At 34.1% G+C, this 27,101-nt stretch overlaps 2 protein-coding genes and 1 long non-coding RNA gene across 5 annotated transcripts; 1 reads left to right on the top strand and 2 right to left on the bottom strand.

Moving 5' to 3' along the window:
- Positions 1-1,731: 1,731 nt before the first annotated feature.
- LOC136782839 (uncharacterized) lies at positions 1,732-3,849 on the top strand. Its single transcript, XR_010824177.1, has 3 exons — positions 1,732-1,897; positions 3,107-3,220; positions 3,711-3,849. It is a non-coding gene; the product is annotated as an uncharacterized lncRNA (long non-coding RNA).
- Positions 2,749-10,768, bottom strand: LOC136782829 (protein lethal(2)essential for life-like). 2 transcript variants are annotated; one of them, XM_066742526.1, is made up of 4 exons: positions 10,641-10,768; positions 8,087-8,329; positions 3,891-4,112; positions 2,749-3,024 (listed from the first exon to the last, which is right to left on the bottom strand). In XM_066742526.1, the coding sequence occupies exons 2-4, from the start codon at positions 8,327-8,329 to the stop codon at positions 2,923-2,925; spliced, it is 567 nt and encodes a 188-aa protein (XP_066598623.1). In that variant the 5' UTR covers positions 10,641-10,768; the 3' UTR covers positions 2,749-2,922. The 2 variants fall into 2 exon arrangements, with proteins under 2 accessions (XP_066598623.1, XP_066598618.1); XM_066742521.1 differs by lacking the exon at positions 10,641-10,768 and having other exon boundaries at positions 8,087-9,367.
- Positions 10,769-12,198: 1,430 nt separating this feature from the next.
- Positions 12,199-26,980, bottom strand: Pde8 (phosphodiesterase 8). 2 transcript variants are annotated; one of them, XM_066742475.1, is made up of 20 exons: positions 26,945-26,980; positions 26,304-26,520; positions 21,860-21,954; positions 17,634-17,693; positions 17,345-17,535; positions 17,026-17,085; positions 16,884-16,950; positions 16,649-16,816; positions 16,382-16,587; positions 16,166-16,308; positions 15,952-16,073; positions 15,733-15,837; positions 15,458-15,657; positions 15,095-15,373; positions 14,877-15,003; positions 14,659-14,799; positions 14,428-14,592; positions 14,177-14,306; positions 13,867-13,934; positions 12,199-13,570 (listed from the first exon to the last, which is right to left on the bottom strand). In XM_066742475.1, exons 1-20 carry the CDS (start codon positions 26,963-26,965, stop codon positions 13,502-13,504), a joined length of 2,634 nt encoding a protein of 877 aa, XP_066598572.1. In that variant the 5' UTR covers positions 26,966-26,980; the 3' UTR covers positions 12,199-13,501. The 2 variants fall into 2 exon arrangements, with proteins under 2 accessions (XP_066598572.1, XP_066598579.1); XM_066742482.1 differs by lacking the exons at positions 26,304-26,520; positions 26,945-26,980 and having other exon boundaries at positions 14,428-14,610; positions 16,166-16,302; positions 16,373-16,587; positions 21,860-21,940.
- Positions 26,981-27,101: the final 121 nt, after the last annotated feature.

Below are 27,101 nucleotides of genomic sequence, written 5' to 3'. Positions count from 1 at the left end.
TTAAGGAATCTACGCAGTTGCCTTTCTTAAGTAATCCCTGTATAACTTTCATAAGCCCTTTCCCAGCGCTTATATACAGCTACACAATTTAAAAATATTACAGTCTATTCCATAGATTAACTTCCCACGTTAGCAAAATTGTATTTAAAAGGTTCTATTTTACAAATAATTTAATTTACAGTATATAAATTCAGTATCTTCTTCCATGTGTCTATTAATTAAAAAAAAATCCGTAGGAAAATCTATTAGAAATTAATTTTATTTATTTGGTCGTACATAGTAAGTTATGCACTGTCGTTCGTTTTTATCAGCAAAGTATATATATTTTAGTGGTAACCTAGTTCCTCTTGAAGTTGACAAATTGATCAAACCAAGCCAAGAAGAGCGGAAGTGTCTACAACGTCATTCTAGAACCTACAAACTGACCTCGGGCACACGCCCTTTCTAGAAGAGTCTTTGCTTGTATTTTCGTAAATTAAAAAACATCAATAAAAATCAATACTCTTATCTAACTCTAACCTGAGATAATAATAATTCATCTATTAGAGCATTGACCTATATCAGTATGGAAACAAATATTTTTTTTATCAAAAATACTGGAATAAGTAAACAAGAAATTCTACCAAAATAATGAAATCCTCTCAAGCTATAAAAAATAATTTAATAATTTATTAATGACAATAAAACACAGCGATACAATAGCAATAATAACAATATATTTAAAAAGAAATGAAAGAGAAACTATTATTCTGTTTAAATTAATAATCCGACATAACACATCTTATTTTCCGATGCACCAGGGGTCATATAAATTATTACAAAATAATGAGTCACGTAACTTTGCCTCGTTTGTATAACAGTACTGATTTAACTAATAACATTCTACTAAAAATAACTTCACTATGCACATAACAATGATTAACGAAATGCCGTTTTAATCTCTCCTTATCGTTTATTTCTGTTTTATATAATAAAGTCTTTAAGAAATATCTAGGTCGAGTTCAAATGACACGAATCATTAGCACCGATTAGTATATAAATAAGTGCATACCATGAATAGAGGAAAACGAAGGGTGAATTTATCCCTTAAAGAATTTTCACGAAGAGCGTAGGAAAAGTTCAACGAAGGTCGTTCTAGAATCTACGCAGTTAGCAACAACGACCTTTCTCGAACAACTGCCAGATCGCATGGTTTCCAGCGCAGTTTGGTTTTCCGTTGCGAAGAGGCCGTATAGAAATCAACATATCGAACAAAGTTTGGCTGTTAGGGACAGCGTGTGTTTGGACGCACGTAGGCCTGTTGTTGGCTCGTGAAAAACATTTCCAGATACGCTGACTGGCTTTGAGATTCGTCGTAGAAGCAGTGTTATGGCGGGGCACGGAAGCTGCCACCACACACACACTGACTTAAACCCCACGTCGGTGAGAGCCGAACTGGTGGGGCAAACCGAGCGAACGTGCCAGAAATCTCGTCGTCTACGAACGGATCAATACTCGGTTTTTCTTCATTTTTGACTTTGCAGTGAAAAAAATCATCATGCCAAACTATAAAACCCATAAAATCTCATCGTCTGATTCTAACGGATGCACTTAGGGTGAAAAATTTCAGGTTTTTAGGGTTGAAAAACGGTGATTGCAGCTGCGGTAGAACGTTCTAGAAAGCGGCGTAGAAGCTGGAACCTACGGCGCTGCGACGCCGCGAGACTATAAAAGAGGGCCGGCCGGTCGAGCTCGGCGCATTCGTAAACAAACTTTCATTACGTTCGGAACAGAAGACCCGAAAACCCCCACGACCCAGTGAACATTCTCCATCAATTTTCATCCTCTTCGAGGCTGACACAACACAAAGGGAAAATGTAGACAAGCGGGTAGCCGGTGCGGAACGCTTCGGTTTACCGTGAGTATTATACAAAATATTATTAATCCCTTTTCTTTCCTTTTAGATTTCATTCTACGGTCGCGAACTTGCAACTGCCTATCCACAAGTGGTTTGCGATGTGAAAGTGCATCGTTGCAACACCGAATGTGCATTTTTGCATCTCTTTCCATCTACAGATTCTTTCAATTTGTTTAAGGATAATATTAATATTCTTTCTTCTGAGAATATTATCGATTGAACAAATTGAATAGATGATTTTAGGATATTTTTCTTGTAGCTGTATTTCTAAATTGAAATCTGTATTTGATTTATTTCTTTCAATTGTTAAACTTTTTTTCAATGTTTGATTTATACCTGATATTGATCAAACATTGTTGATACTTAAACAATTGAGAACAATAAATCGAGTTTGCGTGCAGAGACGTATTATTGCAATTTTGCATTTTTAAATTAACCAATTGAATAAAAAATCAGTATTATAAAATATATTATAAACTTTAAGATAACATAAGTGTGGAAAGGTTATTTTTATGATTCTTAACTAATTCGCGGTATAGATATTTTGTGGTTGCTACAATACAATTTATTTTTCAAATAGGGTAACTTAAAATTATGCTACTTAGCAAGTGCTACTTTTTTGAGATACCTTATTTTAATCATAAATATAAAAAGTATTGGAGCAACAACAAAGTTATATGAATACACTTTGATAATAAAGTGTATAGTTTCTATTTATGTTCATGGCCTTCCTCAAAATGGGCCCCAGTATTCAGTGATATTAAAATATTTCGGAGTCATACGATGCACAGGAGATTGAAAAATATACATTAAATATTAAAAAATCATGAAATACAGTAAAAACTAAAGACTATGGAAGTGGAAATATATATTCAAAAAAGTTCGTATATTTTACTACAAAATAAAAAGTTGCAGCTATAATTTATGATATAAAAATTGTGTCAAAGACATTTTAAATTACATTGTTTTACAAATAATTCAATACAGTCAATTTAAAATAAATGGGAAGGGAAGATGAACTATTATTACTTTTGTTCTGTGATGGTTTCTACCACTACGGGTTTCTCAGCGGGAACGCCGGTTTTAACTATATCAATGAATCTTTCAGTTCCAGCAGGAATAAGGCTCTGAAACATTAAAATATATAGTGCTTTAGTTTTAAAATAATACAGTAAGCAGAATCGGATGCTAATTATTTGTTTTTTATAGAGCACCCTACGGGGTTGGTGCTTGAACAATCCGTACGCATCAATATCTGGTCTGATTAGAGTTTGAAATACTTCGCATTTCGAACACGTTTGAGAAGATCATCTCGAGTTCTAGGTAAGCGGTCAATGAACTGACAAACAAAAATTTATTACGTTATCTAATAAATTTCTAATATCGGAAAAAGACTCAAATTTAGATTCTTATTAGATTTTCGTTTGTATAGCTGAATTACTACTACTTTAAAAAAAATGTATAATGATTGTATATCGTAAATTTATCGCGAAATATTCCTGTCTGCTTCGAAGTTAACAATATGATAATAGCAATATAATTATACGAGGCGCACTCCGATTCTTCATTATCGATTACCAGTCAGAGTTCTATTTACATATCAGGAAAAAAATTGAAATAAAAAGCTAAGAAGTTAAAAATGAATACTCGTTTTAATAAAAAAGTTATTATTTTTTCGATTTCATTAATAGTGATTAGTGACGAGATTAAAAGATCGATAAATCAAATAATCTTTGAGTATGCCTCGTTTTAAAGGAAGAGATCGCGCTAGAGCGGATAGGCGACTAATGCTACGTGTTCTTTTTACATTTAGAGCAGACTCGTAAGATTTGATCGAGAGTTTCGACGGGTGGTTACCGGCATTACATCATTGGCGTCCTAAAGAAACCGTAATAAAGAGCTAAGGAATCGTTGGTGGATTAAAGGAAAAGGGCTGTTGGTTCGCGGTTATCCCGTGAATCGGCAGCTGGGCGATTAAGAAATCAACGCCTACCTTTTTGGGTGCCGTGATAGTTAAGACGCCGTCAGAGGAGAGGCTCGAGGTAACATTCGACACATCGTGAGACGAGGGCAAGACATATCTGCGCACGAAGTGCCTGCTGACATAACCGTGCTCGTCTTGCCTCTCTTCGTGTTTGGCTTCAACAATCACGTTGTTGTCCACCACCTTCACCGAAATTTCATCCGGTGAGAATTGCTGAACATCCAGTATTACCTGCGTATCAGAAAGAAATCCAGTCAGAAATCAGCATATTTCAATTTTTAATTTATCCAGCCTCTATACTATATCAGATTTAGCTATTGTACATTCTAAGTTACTAGAAAAAAGAGGTAGTCTATTATTAAGCAATAACAATTGCGCGAGGCCTGTTCCTCGCTGCACCATTGAGAATATCGCATAATTAGAACACAACGACTATCTGATAAGAAATATGATGAAATTTTCAAGCTAATGTACGCACAATTTCCACCGACTAACTTCTGAGAAGGTTCTTATACACGTGTAATAACCCCCGGTGCTTGCTCACCGGGTGGTTTAGTTCTTCTCCATCTATATTCAAGATTTTCGTAATTCAGGGAGTTCTTCGAAGAAACATGAAAAGAGAATAGTCGCGCGAAGTTCGCCAAACGTCTTAACTTTTGATGTAAGTTTTCAATTAAGATATTTACCGTCATTGTACAAAGACCAACCGGGAAGATGTAGTTGTCAGGACCACCTACTTGTGTGAGACACTTCTTTTCTTGTCGTACAAAAAAGACGTACATACATACAAGTAGGTGTTAATCAGTGAGATCGTGCGACTACTCGCACATTTTGAAGATAGTCTATCCTTCTCGTGGTTAGCAGCTAGTTCTTGATCAAGCAGCGTAGAGAAAGAACAAGTAAGACAAAAGCGCGTTAAATCTGAAAGACCAAACCGAGGTTCACCGATCGGTCTGATAGACCTGATCTCGGTGGCCCGGCTTAGGGCAAAAACCTTGAAAAAAATAAGGGAAAAAATAGTGAAGAACAAACACATACACAATGCGCTAATTATCCATCCAAAGATTCTTATCACGAAGATTGGAAGGCATCCATCTCGCTGCAGTTTGTACATATAGATTTTTTAAGTCTCTTTGTACTAATTACATCGTTGAGGTTGTAAAAGTGTTTATTTTTGTATAGAGCTACACCGAGGGTAGGCCGTAGGGCGAGTGGCGCCCCCATTAAGGGGGCGCGCACCAAACTCTTTTCGGTTCTTCCTCCCCAAGAAGACTGAGCGTGACGACGACCTTTTGTAAAAATTTTCTCAATGAGAATAGACAAAGATAAGAAAATCGTTAGAGAGAAAGCTTTTCTGCGAATCTCGTCTTGCTTTGCGATTAACATTGAGGCGATTTAACTATGGTGTGATATTACTGTGATTAATAATAGAGAGGAAGATTCCTAGATTTGATTGAGGAAGGGTGTGCGTCTGTTTTTATTATTGAGCATTGTTGAGAAGTTTCGATTAGAAACGGATTGAGAGTAGAAAGAAAAGAAAAAGAAGCGTACTGTAGAGAGAAGAAGGTGGTGCGCGCGCACGCGCGCGCGTTCCCACTAGATTTAGTCGAGAAAGGGGTGGGAGATCGTATTTAGCAAAGCGAATTAGAAGATCATCGAAAACGCGAGAAGGGAAAAGAAAGGACTTTAAAAGAAAAAACTATGCAACGCGAGAAGAAAAATCAGATGCTGAGCCGTAAGAGAGGGAAGGGCAGAGTCGGTAACGGTGGAAGTAGTAGCGTTCAAGCTCCGGGCCTTCTAGTGTTCCGAATTTTTCGTTCCTTTCGTTAGTTCAGTTTCTCGCATATTTATCTTTCCCTTCTCGTTTCGTTCCATACCCTCTATCGCCATTATTTACTCGATGGCTGTTAGATCTTTCCAACAAAGACCACCTCATCGTGCTCTTAAATGTTGGTTTGAAACACTCTCCCCGTTTTAAAGAAAAACCACCTTTTCTCAGAATAAACCATAAGTAATTTTGTTTTTCTCCCCTGTCCCATTTCCCCTGCACATCCTTATTTCCTCTCCCTAACCCCCTTTCCTTCATCCCCTTTTCTTCCAATTCCCTCAACCATTTTACAATATTCTCGTGCACCTTCGATACCTAATTCAACGAATGCCCTATCATCCATGCATTTTGACTTTTCTTTATGGCCCCGGAACATCTTAAATTGTTTCACATTTTTATAAATAAATACGAAGAAAAGCTACGGTAATTCGCTAGCTATCTATCTAAAGAAGCTCCTTATTATATCTCTTTACATCTCGCCAAGCGAGTCATTTTTGTATACAATAAGTTATTAAATAAGAAATGAAGAATTATTGAGGTAGAAGGAGGAAAGGGAGGTAAAAAGTCACTTTAAACTGTATCTCAGCCTACGTTTATATGAATAAATGTCGCGTATCTTAAGAAAGTAGCCGTTTTTTGTAATAGGCTAAGTTTGTCAGGAAATTTTTGACCTCGAGCGTATTTGTACCATCTTAAGTAAGACCATTTCGCGCTGATCATAGGTCAAAGTTACTAACGAGTTACTAAGTTACGATAGAGGCAGGAAGTGAAAGAATATCGCGTGCTATAAAGTAGCGTGAGCATACTAGATTTTAAGGAGACGTTTTATCCAGTTAAATAATCAAACCAGACATATAGCTACGAAATAATTCTTCGATTTTCATATTTAGAGAGAGAGAGAGAGAGAGTGGGAGTGAAAGAGCGAGAGATATAGATAGATAGAGAGCGAAGGAGTGCCTTTAATTGTGTGTGTCAGTTTCCTTTAGTTATTTCTTTTGTTTTAATTTTGTTTCTACTAAGCTAGACTTGTAACCACCCTTTTTTCAATAGAACATTTGAAGAACACTAAGAAAGTCCAGTTTAAAATATTTGAGATTCGCGATAAGCAATCTTAACAGAGGTGTTAGAACAGAGTAACGTTTAATTGACTGCATATCATATAATTGTACACTAGATTCAAAGAAAACAACATCGATAATAAATAAGGCGTTTTTGTGAAACGTCGAATTAGAAACAACGACTGTCTCATGACTTTTCTGATTTTGGAAAAGGCATGAGACAGTCGTTGTTAGATAGATACGTGGTGCTACGTCGAACAATGATTAAATATATTAATAATTAACTCTATTGCTATCCAGATAATAATAGAGTGTAGCTACTCTTCCATCCGAATATTTTTTTGCGACACCTTAACTCAAGCCATTTCACCATTTTACTCGACCAAAAATAGACTAACTGTTTCAGGGTCAGCTAAATTTTAGATTCTGAATATAAACTCGAGACCTAGACGAGGGAATTAAATTTATGTATTAACAAGAACCATTTTTAATACCTGGAACTTTGCTTAAATAGAATAAGGGAATATTGTATGTAACTAAGGATACAGTTTTCTGTTGAAACTTTTTGAAATTAATCTAAAAGTAGTCGACAAAAACTAAGAACAGGGTTTTTATTTTTAAGTATAATCCTTTTGTATTAATTAGTTTAGTTTTTAATTAAAACGCGAGACACTTAGACTTTTTGTTCTAGTAGCTACCACAAGGGCTTAGGGTCGATCCCTCTCTTTCGTGGGATCTCGCAATGTTACTCTTATATTGCGAAATTCCACGAAAGACAGGGATCGTGCGAGACACGTTATATCCGCCCAAACTGAAAACATATTAATGGATAAGAAATAAAAATATAACTAAGACCTCGGCGATCGAGACAGCCTCAATAATAAATGCTTTTAAATTTAAAAAAAAAAACACCACCTTTCGCAACACAGAGTTCCATTCTCGAGGTCACCTTTCGTATACCACCGTCAAATAAAGGAAAATGTGAGCTTTAACAAACAGTATAACGTCACGTGAGATATATTCCAGCGCATTGATTTAATTAATGGCGCAAGAGCAATGAAAACAATCAAACGTTCCTAAAATAATTAAGACTAGAGTGGTTCAAGGTAGAAAAAAATGAGCGAATTTTTCGCACTGTTTACCATCGTGCTAACATCAAAGAACCAACGCGTATAGCAATCATAAGCAACTTAGGGTTAAGTGACAGGGCATTTAAAAGTTTGTTGGGAGATGCAACATCCGTTCTTAAAACTGAACAGAGAGGAGTTGGAAAGTGAAAAAAAATAGATATCGATCAGAACGCGCGTAATGACACCAACCTGAAATTTCTCCTGATCAAGTTGAATCGTGCTTGCCCCACTGGAGTTCTGACGCGTAGCCACGTTCCATGGTCGATAATAAGAGTTGCCGAAGAACGGTCTGCGGTTGATTCCCAAGTTGGAAAAATTCGAAAGTAGATCGTCCCGACGTAAACCGCTTCCAAAATGCTGATCCATCAGCCTTGACATTGGACGATCAAGCTCGTCCCACCAATCGCGAAACACCAACGGTACAATCGACATCTGAAAATTAGGATCCAAGACGACCTTAATTACGACACAATTTGAGAGTAGAAGAGGGTAAATCTTTTTTTTCATTGCGCTGACAGTTAGCGTACAAGATTAGCCAAGCAGCACTTGGTCAAAGAGTGAAAGGTTGATAGATGCTGAAAATTGGATTAAGCTAGGGTTACAACGTTTAGTGTTAAGCTAGGCTTACTCAAATCTATTCTAGTTGTAAGGAAGAGACAAGAACACCCATAAGGAGTTTTCGAAACATCAGGAGTAGGCGTACTCGATTTTCGTTGAACGCGTTGTAACGTTAAAACGCGTAATTAAAGAAAAAAATAAAAACGTTATTCACCATCATGTTAGGAGCCGTTTGATTTAAGAATGACGCGAACATATTTAGGCTATGCATAGGATACGTTCCTAGGAGGTAACTAGACTTCGATATTTCATAGTTCCAAATATTAAAATCTTCCCAGCAAAAGTGTTGAAGGCAGTTCAAAAAATGGCAAATACATTGACCAATTCTCGCCCGGCTACGGTCACGAGGAATCGGTTGAAAAAATTAACTTACCTCAGTTTAAAGTTGTCTTAAACTGAGCTTAACAGTCCCCTAAATTGGAGTAAATTCACGCGTAAAATCTCGTGTCTAACAGCGATCGTGATAAGCGTTCGTTCGCTCAATAACAGGGGAAAGAATGAAGAGATAAAATCAATGACGACCAATATTGATAATAAAATTTTAACAATGCTTAAGAAATCGTATTATAGGATGAGAAGCGAATATTTGTTTAAAGTTAAGTCTAGGATTATACGCTGATATAAGTGTTTAGCTAGGCTAACGTTAGATTTCTCTTCACGCCTATAGATACGTCCCTTAAAGAGTAGTCGATTTACTCCACGCAAGTACCGGCTAATTTAACGCTACGCGGTTCACTTTTAGGTGTTACTGTACTCTCCGGTATAAGCAGTTTAAACAGGAAAATGTTTAAAGCGTTAAAAAAATGAGACAGGCATTATAGTTTGGGGATCTGGCGTATTAACGAGGAAGCCACGTTGAAGTAGAGAGAGCATCGGTATACACGTAGTCCACGCTAATAAATGTCTGTTAACACGCGTATTAATAGTATATTAATATTCACCTATTATTCACTCGTTCGCACAATTACAATACACTACGGTAATTCAAATCCAATCATTGCAATAAGCGATCGATCTACGTAAGTCTTATTCGTTAACATTCCGAGTTTATGTACTAGCTAAGATCATCTTCCAACAATTCACATTTGACATAGCGTAAGTCGGTTCAAAGTTAACCGGGATTAGCACATATTTCTCTACAAAATTCTAAAGTTTTTCCCCTTGCAGTTGCTAACGCACGCGTTCTATTCGAATACAACGTGAAACTCTTTTTGCAAGGACAATTCGATTGAACCTAAATTTGTGTATAAATGACAAACGTAAAGATTGATGAATATATATATATATATAAATATATATACAATTGATAAAAATATGTGTGGTTAACTTGATCCATTATATGGCGTTTAATGTACTTTATAAAGCGTAGTATACTGTTAAGGTAATTAATTAAGTAAAGATCGTGCGGGAGACTATGCAAATGAAGAATAATTAATGAGCAGATTACTACGGTTAAGTAAGTACTGATTAGTATACCGTAGAGTGATAAGCTTAAGAGTTAAGAGGGTAGAAAGTTGCCAGGTTCAAATTCATTGACGGAAACACCTAGTCCGGCCGTGTAAACGTGTAACGCGGAAAACTATAAAAGTAACGCTGAGAAAAATTGTTGAAGTTGCACCGGTCGGTATTGATAAAAATAACAACGACAAAGATAACAATATACCATATGAAAAACTCGAACATTCTCGCTTCTAAAAGTTTCTAACGCGTTGTCTTAGGAATGAACGGAGTGTCTCGAATATCTTTAAAGATGGACGAGCGATGATTTTTTAAAGAAGCGGAATACTCTATGAGAGATCTCCCCGAGTGATTTCACGCGGTAGGCGAAAACGATACAGCATATACGTATCTCGTTGACGCGTTTGATGAGTTTAAGATCCGGAGGAAAAAACGTGAGGGGCGTTAGTCCGAAAAGTAATTGCAAATCGTAACGAAACAATCGTATCATTATAGTTATGCTACTTTTAAGGTAACGATAATTCTTAGCTTACGTTAGGCTACGATTAATGGGTTATCAGAAAGAACTAAAACGAGGATCCTCGATGTCGCATCGAGTGCATTATACACATACGTGTATTGAATAAAATAGAAAAAAATGAAATTCAGATAAACGACGAACGCTAACCTTTGTGGAACGTGAAAGAAAATTCGAGGAAGGGATTAAGATCCAGAGCTCCGGTAGTGGATGGATGATTCAGGATCCAACTGTTCTCTGATTCAATTTTTGGTAACGCTGGAACTTAAATAGATCGTTGCGCGCACGTAGTGAGAGATACGCTTTGCGTCGCGCAACCCACGTGACGTTTACTGACTTTACCATCCAAGAATATCATCGTCGAAAGCTCGAAGTTGAGTAGACGAGTGATTCAGTGTCTTGGCACTTTTTTAGCAAATCGCGAATGCCTTTCCGAACAACGAGGCGTCTCTGAGTTTTCCAAGCGGTGACGCCGGTGACGTTAAGGTGACTCTAGTTGCAAACACCCCCCCATTAATCGCTTAAAACTCCAGCATCATCTCCAAATTTCTAGCACGTCATACCTATTATACACCCTGTCGTAATATTCGATTCCCTTTAATAAATCTTCAGAAATATCGACGCTTTACACGGTGTGCCCTTATCATTGTGCGTACAGCATTTGCTATAACGATACCAGTTGTAACAATTACTTTTCTTAGTTTTAATAACAGTCTTTCTTTCTTAAGAGTGGTAATATTAGTATCGAGCTTGCGGTTGAAACTTTTTAATACGCGTCTTTTAGTTTGTCGAGAGAAGTGCTCGTAAGATTTGCTCTATCGCTTTTTGCCGATTTCTTTTATTTCTCGTATCTCTTTGCTGTATCTATATTTGTCTTCTTGGAATACTACTAAAAATCTTTCGAGTTGTGTGTGCTTGTGTGTGTGTCCGTTGAATCTCGTAAGGAACCACGATGAACGCTATCGATGTATAGAGACAAGTAAGATTTGTCCAAAACATTATGATCACACGGCAGGATAAGGTTTTCAATGTAAAAAATAACAAAAATTGATTACTCCCTCGGGACTAGTCGTAAAAAAAATATCTTTATGTGTGTGTGTCTTCTTAATGATCCATATTGAGAGATCCGTAATTATAGACATGAATTCTATTGATTAGGGCTTCAAAGCGCGGTAATTATTTTACTAGCGGCAAGTGCAAAGATACCATCATTATTGCTCATGTTCAGAACATCCGTTTGGCTTTGAACAGCCATTGATCGCCACCTCGCTTTAAATCACAATACGATTAGATCCTTTAAGGTATTCAAAGGGGAGGATTAAAAAACTGAGTCTTTAACTGATGCGCTCAGTGAAGTTTACATGTATTCTCAAAGAGCAAAACTTTTCATGCATCAAGTACAATGGCGTTTAAAACTATAGAGAAAAGAATGAGTAAAGCACTTGTTGGGAGTATAAAAAGCTGAGAAAATTATGTTTAAGTTTATATTGTTAGCAATTGAGATAAGTAACATTGTGCGGCATTATAGTGATAATGGTAGGTTTAATTAAGCAGTTTAGAGCGTACGCGTAATCGACCAATAATCGTAATTTCTAATATCAACTACGAATTTTTCAATTTCACTAAAAATCTATAATTAAGTTTTTTAAGCGTTATTTGACAAAATTTTCAAAGTCTCGCCTAGGAGTAGGTCAGCTATATGTCTTAATTGGTACTGGATAAAACGACTATGATTAATCGTTATGCTTAGGGTATATTATTATTCTGATTATTATCCTTGAAACACTATCCTCGTCACATACACACCTTATGTATACACTCGCATTAATATGAATATCCCTCAAATAATGCTTGTGACTTAGTAACATCTGTTTGTACCATTCTTGTAACTTGATGGCTTATCGATAATATATTATGGTATTGTTTTTCATGGTTCCACTCATCAAATCACGATGAATTGTAATAACTATTACAACAGTCTACTAAAGCTGTTTATAGGGTGTACGAAAATGTCATAGTTACTATGTACTATTCGTCTTACTCATAATGTTATAATCTGTCTGACCCATATAAAACAACAATTTTATGGAAGCAAATGAGAAACTCAAATACCGCCTAATAATGTAACAACAAAACTCCTAGAAATAGGGTTAACAACATTGGCTGGCTGAGAAATACAATAAAGTGAAATCCGACATATTACCATGAGTTATTTAATAGAAAATGAACCAACCCTTCCTGAAATATTAGGTGTATATAATAAATATTAAAATAATTCCCCATTATGGTTATGATTTATTTAACATTATTATTTATTTTTTGATGAAAAAGTCAATGAACATTTATGGGACCAAAAAATTTCAAAAAAAAAATAAGCGAAGATTGAATTACCTCATGGCAAATGCCAAATATATCATCAATGAAGATTTATAATTAATAGAAGGAAGATGTAGGGATTGAAGAATTAGTAATAAGTCAATTATCAACATCTCAAGTATACTATTATTTATCATTTATACATGATAGTAATGAAATTACTTTTACAATACTATTAATTCCTGCAGCTGGTTCGGTAATCTCAAATACAAGGTATTCGCAGATCGACAAAAAGTTAAGTATGCTAATCAAAGGTACACAGAGTGTACTGAATGCATAGTTTGAGATTGTCTTTCTATCATATATGCAATTACAAAACGTCGATGTTAGTAGTACTGTACAATCAACTAAATGAATTAATTATATGTACAAGCTAAAAGTTTTATCACAAAACGTATTCGAAAACAATAATGATTCGTTGATCGGAACAGAAGAAAATGAATACATGATGAATGTGAAAAATTACTAAAATCATATTAGATAAATACTTTTAACGATACGCAACTTTTTAAAAATTCTTCGTTCAATGTATATAGTATAAATATATGATTCATGACTGCACAAATTCACAATGAATGATCAATGGGACGGAGGGATGTGAGTGGCAGTTTCTCAAGTCCACAAATTCAGGGCAGTTAAGGTACTTGTAGCTCAGGAAGCTCCTGTAGTTTTTTAATATCCTGCAACGTCGTTATCCCCTGTTCCTGTAATCAAATAAGAAAATCTTTATTTCATTACTTCAATATGAAATTCTTATTAAAACTCCTCCCCAATCCGTTTTAATGTTTTCCTTACAGTTTCCTATCGCAAGACCAGCTTTTATAACAAATCCAGTCAATTTGGACACTACGTCCTGACTTACGACATTTTTGGCAAGTATCGAATCAGTTACTCAGCAAATATATTTATACGTTAATATACTATTATTTTTAACGTATGCCCATTAAAGCAGATGTTTACAATGTGATAGTTATAAATTTGTGTTCGTTAGCATACTTACATTATATATCTGCCACTTTTCGTAGTTGTGTTTCATATAACCAACCATTTCTGGCATATTGATAAATGCTACAAAAAGAAACAATGAATTAACACCAAAGTAGAGTGATGAATATAAATAAATGAGAGATAATGTTCACGCTGGTCAGAAAATAGTAGAATGGAAAACGAAATTACGCGAGTTTTAAAAATAGAAGGAATACGGAAGGTGCTGAGTTATTTTATCGAAAGTTGCAAAAATAGGAGGAAGCGTTATTATTCTCAAGCATAAAATGAAAATAGATAGGCGCCAAAATAGAAGAGACGTTTACCATCCCAAGCTTCGATCATGTCGTTGATGATGAAATCGACAAAACCGATTTGTGATTTTGGTATTGAGCACGTTGCCCTATCGAACATTGGCATTACAACAGGAATTTTTAAAACTTTTTCCTCGTCGGTCTGAAAGTCAAAAACAACTGGTATGTTTAATGCATTCTTTTTAAGTTTAAAATAATTACAACGAAAAGCTTTTTTCTTCTGCATGATAAATTCTGCATTGATGGTTAACAATTAAGTATACCTGACAGAAATATTCCTCAGCAATCCGCCTAGCCCACTCAATGCAACTTTTCAAGGGCCGCGTAGGATTTGAAACGTCTGCACACTTGATCATCATCCTCTTGACTAATAAAACATTATCTGGTTGCTGCAGCACAGACATGTCTATCATGCTATCAGTTGGCGCCTGAAAATCAATAAAGCACTTAAAAACGCAAGTTAAAACAAAAATTCTTTCAAAATTTCTTCTCACCTCAGAAGCCATGCTTCCAATTCTAGCACTACAAATGTTCATGAATTTTGCCAAATGCTCGAAATGCTTCGTCATTTCCGTAGCCAATATCATGTCGATGACATTGTGACGTATCAATTTATAAGTCTCTCGCTCCAAATTCTTATTAACAAAAAATTAAGAGATGAATGAAAAATGGTAGATTCTTCAAGTTAATGAAAGATTTTTGCATTTTTTACCTGGAAAATATTGGCTTTTTCATCAGCCAGAGAAATTTTGAACGTTAATGCCGCATGATGGGATTCAAGTACCGATAGATCGTTGTATAATATGGCCAATTTGTTGTCCGCGTTGCACAGAAATTGACTGAAATTTTTAGAGTTTGTTGGAAAATCATTATGCCTGAAATAGCATATTACTATTTTTTATATTAATTAACAAAAGTCTATTTTTGTACTTTGAACGTCCTGGGTGATCTATATCATGAGCAGCAGCCGCTATCAATGCGACAACTTCGTCGAGTGGCTCTAATATTTGTTTGAGTCGATCGGATTGCATAAATTTGGCAGTGGCTTGTAAAACGTCAGCAGCGTGCGTAGAATTGTGATAACTGTTTTCTGACCTATAGTTGGATTCGATAACTGCCAACCAATTTTGAAGAATCTTCTCGTCGATTCCCAATCTTGCAGGTACTCGATAATAATTCATAATATTGGTCCCCAAGAATAACAATGGTCTAAACAAATATATATATATATATATACACAAAAATGATTAAAAAAGAAGTGTGTAAGAATTACGGCTGCAATTATGTTATTACCTTTTCTCAGTTAGACGTTCCAATTTGAATATTTCAAATTCCCACTCAAGGCTTTTATCCAGAATTTCCACTATATCGTTAGATGCTCGTAGTCCTTTCGGCTGTAATCGTCCTCCAGTTGGACTAAAGAGTATTTTTGAGGAAGATAACCTCACCGAATCGGTTGAAGATCTTCTAGAATCCCACGCGGTTCTCGGTGACTGATAAAATCAAATTTTATAATCATAGAAAATATATTGAATTAAATTTAATAACATTAATGATTAAAAACTTACGGATAATAAAGCTCCAACTAAATCAGTAGCTACAGGATCACTATAGCCCTTGTCGTCTTTTAATTGCGGAGAATATAATTCCGTTGTCTTGAGAATATCTATTGCCTAGAAATATAAAGAATAGACAAAATATTTTTTGGAAAAAGAGAGAAACATATGTGAGTAAGATACAGTTTTACGGTCCAAGTTATAAAACTTAATTTTGAGTCAAGGTCACACCTTAGTTACACTAGTAGCCATTTCAGGATTTACTGCACTTTCGACTGCATTTGTTAGAAGCGTGATGACTTTAGTAATCGGAGCTTCTAATTGCAAATTTTGCAAGCTGGATCGTCTTCGTCCTAATCAAGTAATTGCGAGTTATTAAAACTTCTGTGTGCTTGTAACTTTGAGTAAAAGTTAAAAATAACAATTATAAATTGCAGAAAGACACCTTCAATTATAGAAAATCTAGTATCAGAAGATTTACGAGGTAACGATTTTTGATTCGTATGCATTGGAGAAATTTGATTAGAATGACTTCCACTTTCACCTATCGTGTCGTAAACATATATATAATGCGTCGGATGCCTGAAAGAAAATCAGAAATTTGACAAATAATTTGAGAACGTCACTTTAAATAAAAGCACAATCAACTTACATTAAATTAATACAAAATGGTATTATCCTGCAGTTAACAGTTATACTTTCATTGTTTTTTCTTTTACAAGTTATAGCACCTTCAAATTCACGACCCCGATTCAATTGTTGTTCCATTAATGAAGAATTTTCGTAATACATGATATTCGTCAAATCGGTCCCCATTATTTCTTCCGATTTATATCCTAACAACTTCGTAGTAACTTTATTGACAAACTAAAATAAAGATAATAAATAAGATGGATAAAGTTAACATTAATTGTTAAAGTTGAAATACCTGTATAATATTTTCATGATCTGTAACATGTACCATATTTCGACATCTGTCCAATGCCAGGTACAAAGCGTGTGAAGCTGAAAGCTGAATTTTCGGTAATACTGAGCTATTATAAATTCCTAATAATTCATTTATAAAAATTCCCTCGTATGAGCTCTCCATCAACGCCTGAAATTGTTCAATCGATAAAATCATAATAACATTGAGACGGAAGAAAATAATAATATAAACTTACCCTGGTATATCCTACTTCTAATAGTTTTAAAGTCAAAATGTCATCCTTATCAGCATTGATAAAACTTCTATAAAACAAAACAAAGGCTTAAGAAAGCAGCGATCATTCAATAGATTAAAAACTTTAATTAAGGAAAGCTTACGATTTTTTTACAAGCGCTAGACAAACGGATTGCGAATAGGAAGGGCTGTTCTTCAAGACCCTACAAACAATTTATTATATTTCTGCATCTATACAAATTTAGTTGTGACCATTTTATTTATATTTAATTAAACAAGACGATAAGATGCTAACGAATGTACAATAGTTTAGAATAATTGAGGAATAATTAAAAAATGGAAAGTTTATAAATATTTCCTTGAAACAGTTCAGTGTTGCAATAATAAGGACCAAGTTATTATGACAATTATAGCTTTATCTCATCTTATCTCCTTGCATTTTTGTATTATAATCTACCATACCTACAAATATTATCAGCTTCAGATGCACGTTGCCCTCTGCGATCTATGATCACTAGTTCATGATTTCGACTGTGAAAAATTTCGTAAGCCTGATCCGCATCCTTTGCAATAGACACACTCCAGCCCAGCTTCCTCGAACTCGTAGCAAGCATTTCCATCTGCTGATCATTTTTCCCAAATACCAAAAGTACCTAAATATAATCCACGAATATTTCTTATTTTTTAATTACACTAAAACCTGAAACTTTCTCTACATATACAAACAAAATTAAGTATATAAAAGAATTACCTTTACATCTAATGGAATAGCTGAAGTCAGCAAATTGGTCCGATAATCATGAGGGCCCTTCTGTTTGAAAGAAAATTAATGTTCTTTGAATAAAAATATAAAATTCCTAGTAGGTAATAGACTACACATTGCAGATTTAGTAAACTTTTTAAAATCACAAAAGAGAAATATACAAAAATTAATATCACGAGAGGTTTATAAATACTTTTCATCGGTTTAACTCTTCACGATTATGTTCAAGCCCACCTAATATTGCATACACAGTTAAGGGAACCTTATTTTCAAATTTCAATGAAAATATTATAAAGACACGATGAATTTTACGTACGATACGAATTAGACAATTACAAGCAAAGTCCTTATGATAGCTGTGGTTGTGCTCTCGTCGTCTAACCCGAGGAGTCTTGTCGACAATCGATGTGCTCCCCTTGTGTACATGAACCTCGACTGAACGTTTGACTACATGTATGTCTTTCATTCGTAAAAAGCAGGAGTTTTTAATTATTTAACCCAAATATCACTATGTAAATAAAGACATAAGCCATGGAGTTAAAAATTTAGATATGGAAATAGCATCAAATGGAAAGTTTATTATTAACTAATTTCATACATATCCAACCTATATATATATATATATATATACTGCGAGAAGTTGATTTCTTAAAATTTCAGCTAAATTCACTCCGTGACTTTTAGGCAAAATCCATACACTGCACTACAGCACGAAGATAACGATTTAATTTCTAGTAATGCACAAAATCATAAATATAATAAATCAAATTAAGAAAGAGAGAGGGGGAGAGAGTGAGAGAGAAGATATCAACAAGTATAAAGAACTGATTATTAATTGAATCCCCAACCTATGCATTATAATAATGATAAAGTAAACATAGAAATGAATATAACAGTAGTTTTATTACGTAGAGGAATTTAATAGTATATATCGAATTTATGAAAAGTATTAAAATGTAACAAAAAACATACGACCAGAGACATACCTTGTTAGGTAGGACCAGTTCTGGCGGTAATACGTCAACTTGCATTTTATGTTTATTTGTGCAACATTTTAAAGGCATTCTATTGCAAAATATATCGTAAAATCTGTACTGCCATGAATTTGGTTCCTCTTTTTGAATGCCATAATCATCAATTGCACCGGAAACGTGCAAGGCTGGCGTAGTAAATCGCCTTGGATCGTTCATTTTTCAAACAATGCTCCGATAACAATAGATTTTCAAGAAATCAATTTATTGTCCACCGATAAATCCATCAGATTATTGTTATATCCCATAATAAACCAACAGTGCATTTTACCAAATTTTAATCCTTAATTTTTACACAAAACAAATATCCTTTCTATTCCTCACTATATGAAAATACTATTGGTTCAGATAAGTTGAAATAAAATAAAAACCAGGGACTCGGTTGACGTTAGTGCGTTGACAGAAGAGAGTGTATAGTAATTAGGTATGAAAAATAAAATAATAAGACAGAGTTTTATACCAAAGTACAAAACTATAGGTAGGAACAGAACACTTTTAGGGGGGACGTTCCTAACGATACTGATCATCGATTTGTAGATATCGAGATTATTATCCTTTCGATATATATATATCAGAAACAGAAGTTGGCCTATCGTTGATAAGGGACTACTGCTCCAATGATCTAATGTACCTTCGCACAATGGTGCTGATAAGGTATTTAACAAGTGACAAACATGAAAAAACGTTTATAAATAATTGAATATATCTGTTCTCTTTACTTCACATGTGAAAATAATTTACAATTACGCCAGTGAAATAGACTTCTAACATTTGAAGCACTTCAACGCTGTAAACTTTAAGTCAACAATATACGTGATAAAGATGTCAGTTGGATAGTGACTAACAGGCATTGTACGATGAATTTAAATTGTATTGAAAAACAAAAATTATTAACAAATTTTTTAATACTTCGTTTATTTTGGCAATCTATCCTTATCAGAATGAAAGTTTTCAAAAATCGTTGATAAAACCTTAGAAAAATGGCAGATAATTCTAAATATATATGAAGACATTTTTTATATAATGTTTATTGCAATTGGAGGTCCCTTGAAAACAGAATTTTATTTTCTTTCTAAGGTAAAAAAATTGAATGAACTGGTAGATAAAGCTAGTCTCATAAGCTTTAAAATTAAAACCGAGGTAGGAATAAAACTTTTTCCCCTTCGACTGATAAAAGTTTCCAGACGGAAGAAGTTATATGAGTTATAGCAAGTGCAAGTGGTTTAAATAGTCAGAAGCTTGAAATCAAGCAATCCTTGAAAATTATGACAAAAAATGAATGTCAATATAGAAAATGAAGCCTTTTATAAATAATACAATATATTCATTTGAATTACACACTATTTGTTATTTAATTTGATGATACATAGGGTTAAAAACCTTGTATAACAGCGCTTGAAAACTTTTTATATGCCATGACAAGTGGAATACAATGTTTATCTGAATCCCAAACTTTCAAAGCGAAAGTAAAGAAAGTCCGGTTGTTTGATTCCATTACCTCCCCCCCCCCCCCCCCGCTTACATTCTACTGCAGTCAACAATTATCTTCATATTGACTTCTATATATACCCAACATAAAGTTACTATGAATAAAATTCAAATAATGAAATGATAAATAACTGTGCATGCGTCTTAGAAAAGGATAGTCAAAAATTAAGACAAAAGAGGTCCCTTTGTCTAATTTTAGTGCTAACACAAAGCCAGCTGTTGATACAAAGTTTAGATGATTGATTAACAAGTTGCAAAGTTTGCAGAAAATTTACGAGGACGGTTCAAGTTTGAAAACCTTCTATAGGTTCTCTGTATCTATACTAGCAAATTTCCAGAACTTTCTTTACACTATCTATAGGCTCTCACTATCCTATGGCTATTGAATCCCCTATACTTTTTATCCCAGGACTCTCCCATCATTTTCCATAATCACTGCAATTTCCTCTCCGACTCAACTCAACGTGTAGTAATAATAACAAAGCAAAAATAATGAGAGACATAGGGCAACGTCTAATGAACTGCAAAGAATGAAGAGTAATGAAAAAATGAGAAAACGTTAGGAATGAATAAAAGGGAAGGTACGGCAAACAAATTAAAAGTAGTTAGAACATAATTTTGCAATCGTAGTTCTACCCCTGGCAACACTACTTTTACGAACAATAGATATTGACGAGCAAGCAGACCTCTCAATCAATTTCAGAAGTATTAACAAACATATTTAATAAATTAACATTATTTTAATAAAATTTACGATATTTTGCGATAAACTTAAGTCTTCTATACGTGCCTACAACGAAGCATGTGCTTAAAGTAGACGTGCTTGAATTTTAAACACACTTATATTATAATGATAAATTTAATAACTCGTTCGAATGCAATACGACCAAACATAATTAGCTTTTATATAGTAAAAAGCAACTATAATAGGTACTAAACTATTTTAATCGTAAAAACTGTTCACAAAAATCGAGGATGAAATATTACGAAGAACAATTAATCGTTTCACGAAATATTATTGAACTATGGTAAAACGATTCTTGGAGGGATTACCGGAAATAACTCGTTTTATTGGAGGAATAATGCAAGTGACACGCACGCCTTCTCCGAAATACTACGTACAACAAAAGTGCAACAAAGATTATCAATTCAGATATGAGAACTTTTGATCAAGAAAAAAACGAGAACCCAGTGATATGTCGTCACTTGTTAGTGACTTGTTCGTATCTTTATCGTACATTCTGAAAAAATTGAAGTGGAACAATGTCTTTTCCGGTCTTATCAGAAATTGCGAATGCGCACGCGCGCAGATAATAGGTAGTAGTAGATTAATTTAAACGTGAGAAAACAATTAAGCGTCATGTGATACGTCATTTATCGCCTCGACGACATTGCACATCCAGTCCCCTCTATTTCATCGACAGAGTACCATACAGCTTTTGCTTACAAATCTATTTCTATTGAAGATGTGGGGGTGTGTCCTCTTTAAAAATAGATCACGTCTAAAATTATGAGTTTCGATGAAGAGTATTTTAGGCTATAATGTATATAAACCTCTTCAGTTGGATGTTGCAATATAAAGTGATTGGGTCAACTTAGGTTAAATGCATACGGCGTAGAGTAAAAACAAGATCATTATAATTATTAAGCGCAATGAAGTTTTAGATAATTTGATAAAAGTAGAAAACAACTTACAACTGTTGAATGATCCACTTCGTCTTCCCATGATGTTTCATCATAAGCAAGTTTTTCTTGAAATTGTCTTCTATCCCCAGCATCGAATATTTTACCTTAAACAAATGTATACCTTAAAATATTATGCAAGTGAGAGAAACAACTTTTCAACTTTACATTTCTAAAAATATGCCAAGAAAGAAACATCTGAAAATAGTGCGTTAGAAAATATCGTACGTAAACTGACATGCGATTTTAAAATTGGTAATAAAGTAATAAGAGATTTTTGTCACGGCCTTGCCCCTATTGCGTTAATTAATTAATCAATTAATTAGTAATAAACAAACATTGATGATTATTAATGAACTGGTAAAAAAAAGTTCATGTATATGCAGATCGGTAAAGAATGATAAGTTATTTCTTCGAGTGCAATCAATTTTTAATTCTATATAATTACTGCCACGAACTAATCATTATATGTGTATAAACTTTTCCAAGAACGTTTCATGTAGAAAAAATACTGAAATTACGACTTGATGATATTTTGATATTATATAATTGACTTTATTAAATCATGCGATTATTACCAACTTTCAAGGTTTTTGAAACGCATTACAAAAAGTTAGCTTTTTATACAAAAAATCTCTAAGATGAGGTATTTGTATTAGTATTAAGAAAAATATTGATATGGGGTGGTTACCAAAAAAGTGCACTGCAATTTATAGCTGCATATGCGTCATTTTAATATGGAGTAGAATTTTCTATCGTTAGCCATTATTTTATGACCCTTTATTTTAGATTACCTTCATGGTGTGATAAAGTGAAAATCTCAAGTGGGTAAATAACATGACGCATTTAGTTGCTTGGCGTTATATCGATAGAGAGTAAGAGAGATATATATATAGAGAGAGAGGGAGAGAGAGAGAGAGGGGTATTATGTATATGATACAGTCTAATGTCGATCTATGAACAGGAGTGTAAACCAAATGATAAATTACATACTAGATATAGGCATGCACGCACGTTGCTATTACAATGATAAAGACTATACGCCAACAAAATACATAAAATTTTTTCATAATCGTTACTAAGTTTAATCCATCTGATTTAGCACAAATTAATTTACTTCATTGATCAAAGGTCGAAATACTCATTTTCTTTTTGAAATTCTTATACAAGTCAATAAACGATATAAGAGCCAATACAAGGTTTTAATACCGTAAAAAATGCAAGAGTACGTAAGAAAAATATGATATTGAAATTGCATAAATTTGTGTAGAATAAAAGCAGAAAATCACGTACCATTACCAGTAAGAAAAGAATTATCCAAATTTTCTTCATCTTCCGCAGGAAGATAAAATTTGGCTGGTGGTGATGCCATGTGAAAACTGATATCAGTTTTTCGATCATTTAATTATTCATTCTGATATCTTAATTTGGACAGTATCGCTTGCGAAACCTCATTGCACAATTTTCAGGTTGTCTTTCACCACTATAATCAATTTCTGATAAGCTACCTTTTTCAATAAAGAGCTACTGCACTCTATATGAACCGATTTCTTACCATTAACGTGTATAATTACGCGTTTTATTTATTTTAATACACACTGTTCAAAAAGAATCACTCACATCATTTTTTGCATAAATATATCCACAAGATATGCGATAAAGTAACGATTTAAATCACAAGTTTTTAATTAAGATCCTATTTGACACGACACATCCAGTAAGGCAAAATAAGAGTGCAAAATATATGAATTAGGAAGGTATAGTTAAAGAATAATTTCTTACTGAAAATCATTGAGGTATTTTCAAAGATATATATCCGTAGCGTAAAGAATTGCAAAATCAAAAATAAACTTTGTTCAGTATGATTCGCTAAATTTATGAGAGAACCAAAATACAGAGGAAAGCCGAGACATAAAAATCATTGATGTATGCGATATCCACTCCCCAAATAAAAATGCTGAGCATTGAAAAACTTAGGTTATATGATAGGTAACCGATATAAACTTTTCGTTGAGAATTTTTCAGCACTACGTCCCCAAACTAGACAAGTTAAACACGTGACAAGTTCACATTAGATACTCAGCGTCGTATCATCAACGACTGATAGATTTGTCGATAGACAATTAAAACAATAATTCACTACAGAATTTCTTAAGATGAAGTAATTTGATTCAAAGCGTACACAAGTCAATTAAAATAAATTACTCTTTATTCCTCGTCGAATAAATTGTTTACCAATCATATCTTGATAAAATTAAAAGCATTTACTCCACTCTTGACACAAAGCCATTTCTTTCGTATGCAAATATAATACTGAATACACTTTTGCATACACACAGTGCTCGACACAATTTGGAATTATTTCGAATGAATTTGTATTTCGATCGCGTACAAGCAATCGAACAAGGCTAGAATTTAATCGAGATGCTAATTGAATTTCGAAACTTGAATATCTCCTCAGGTTTATATAAATGAATAAACGAGTGAGAAACGCGTTTACTAAAAATAAGGGATGTATACTTTAAGTCATACAGTTTAACACACTCACGATTTAATTATTATCGATCCTATTACGATGGATTATTTTTACACTTGACAAATGCGAGAGAGAGAAAGGAGCAATTTGCGATTGAACACTGGAAAAAACGATGAAGCGAATGAAGATTGACGAGAGATCTTAATGAATTATAATGAGTCGTCGGAGTAGCAAGACGAAGTCACGAGATAAAAATTACGTTAACGCAGCAAACGATACGATGCGTCGTAAGCGAGTCAAAGAGAGCGACTGACCAACCTAACCAAATCACACGCGTTAAAATTCTGCTAGTGAGAGTGACTGGCCCCAGAAAGCCGACAGATAGTATCGCCGGAGAAACTCCCCAAACACGTCACTGTCACTGGGTGCGATACACGTCGATCTCATTATTACCATCTAATTATGCAACTGTTGGCCCACCCAATTACCGTCCGATCAAAATTTAACAGCCCTAATTTTGCAAACATTCTTTTACTCCAAAATATTGCGTTCCACGAATTATCCTCCTCTTGCACCTCCTGCACTTTTTGAGCTATATTCTTTTTAATATACACTTGATCTCCCCTCCCCCTAATTTGATAAGAGTGTTATTCCAGTAAGTGTTAAGTTTATTGAAGATTACAGAAAAATTGATTGTTTATAAACTTAAATTGCTTTAAGAATCGAGAAAATGAGAAGAGAGCTATAAAGATAAAGAAAGGAATTATTGGCTCGATTTGGACGATATGTTAATGAGCATTTATAAGCGGTGTAAGCAATTTTGTAGAAAGAGAAATCAGGCATGAATAAATAATCAGATTTATACGAATCACGGATATACTGGATAAAAAGAGATACAACTAGTAGGAGCATTAACGTTATAACAAATTCTTATGGTACACAACTAACGTTCAGTTACTTTATCTTCATCCTCCTCGTCCAAATCTAACGTGAAACGTCCACTGTCAACTTCTTTCGCGCTTCCCGTTATATCTGCAATATAGAGAAGTATGATTTAACGAACGTCTATTAAATTGTTTTAGGGATTAAACGAGCGATTGGACTAATCTAAAATTTGAGACGGTTTTTTATCATGGTATTTAGTGTATACACATATATGTATATCGTCTTATTAATTCACGTCTCGAACGATGACTTCAGTCAACATTCAGTAGTAGAGACTAGGTCAAGGAGAATCACTGTTACTCGAAGGTTCCTTACTCTTTCTAACAAAATACCCTTCGTATATCAATCAACTCCATCGAATTCAAGAAAATTCGATCCAATAGCAATTTCAGTAAAAAATGCTCAATTATTATAATAGGTGCGTGCGTGACGAAAGCCTTTTGATCAATCAAAAATTAAATTGATATATGGATCAACCAAACAATTTTTTTATCGTAAAGAAAATATTAAACCGGAAGAGAAATAAATAAGTCCTTAATTAAAGAAAAATGTCTCGATTTTAATTTATATAAAGAAATAGATAATTAAAATATTACTATGTACCCCATTCTTTTCAGTTTAAAAGAAATTAAACTAATTTAATTGGAGTACAACCAAGGTTCTAAAACTTGACTGAAGTAAGTTACAAAGGAATGATTTTTCCATAAATAAAATGAAAATAAATAATTTTTTCTAACCAAAAATATGTATTACAAAATACAATAAACGAGAGGTTCAGAGTTAAAAAACTTGATACTATTTATGAAAATGGTTTTAATCATGAAATTATTTTAGTAGCAGATTGTTAGAAGAAAGCTATGTGTGGTATACGAGGTTCATTCTCCCCTAATTAGTACAATAAATGAACTGTAAATATTTACTTTTAAAAGCTGATTTTATAGGTTGGAAAAATGTGGTTCTATTTGAAAAGAGGATAAGGAAGAGTGGCAATGTTTATTGTGCAAGTTGCGTATACATATAGAGTTAGGTTCTTACGAGTGGTAGAAAAAGTGTCGGTAGTTTCAAAAGCACGCAGATCTTTCTTTCGTTGCAGTATGCCTTTACGCCCGAGGCAGTCCAGTACACTGGTCTTGCATCCCATCCTTGGCAACGCTTTCACCTCCTTAAGAACCTTCCTACCACTTTCCCCATTATCCAGATCTTCCAATAATCTTCCAGCTTCCGCGACATCCACAAATCTAGAAGGGTGCATCTGTGAGTTAACCCCACCATTTTAGTCAAGGCTCTGAAACGACTTTTAAAAAAAACAAACATGCTCTAGTAGTATGAAGTTTCCTACAAACTATACAGTAATCTGTACTGAGTACTGACTCAACTTTCTTTCTTTCTTTCACTGATTCTATCCAATCTACTCTGTTGTATCTGCTTTACTCCCAAAAAATTTGATAATCGAGGTGCTTTAATCAAGTAGGTTCTACAATTCTAATCTCAAAAGGAAAATCGATGCAAGTGATTTTACAGAATAATCAAACCAGCTTCGAATCGATCGAAAAATTAAGAGGGTTTTAATAGGGATTATAATAAAAAGTATAAACGTACTACGTAAAATTGATAAAAAATTATTTTTTAATTGAAACGAAAGAAGGAGAGAGACAAATATATTTAATTATACTTACTAGGCCAAATTCTGAAGTCATGATTCACTAGATCCCAAAAGCTTTCTGCACTTAACTCGAGCACGTATCCAGTGGAAACAGCCAGTGTTGAACAAACCTTGCATAGACCGATCGTTGTTTTAGTTAGCATTAATTCGCACTAATTATGTCCAATGAA

This window comes from Prorops nasuta, unplaced genomic scaffold, assembly GCF_024137725.1.
Source record: "Prorops nasuta isolate Cenicafe-Biocafe unplaced genomic scaffold, Cenicafe_Pnas_1.2 PNAS00002, whole genome shotgun sequence".
NCBI classification, from domain to species: domain Eukaryota; kingdom Metazoa; phylum Arthropoda; class Insecta; order Hymenoptera; family Bethylidae; genus Prorops; species Prorops nasuta.
The sequence above is the reverse complement of the archived record's forward strand: the minus strand, read 5'-3'. Positions and strand labels throughout refer to the sequence as shown.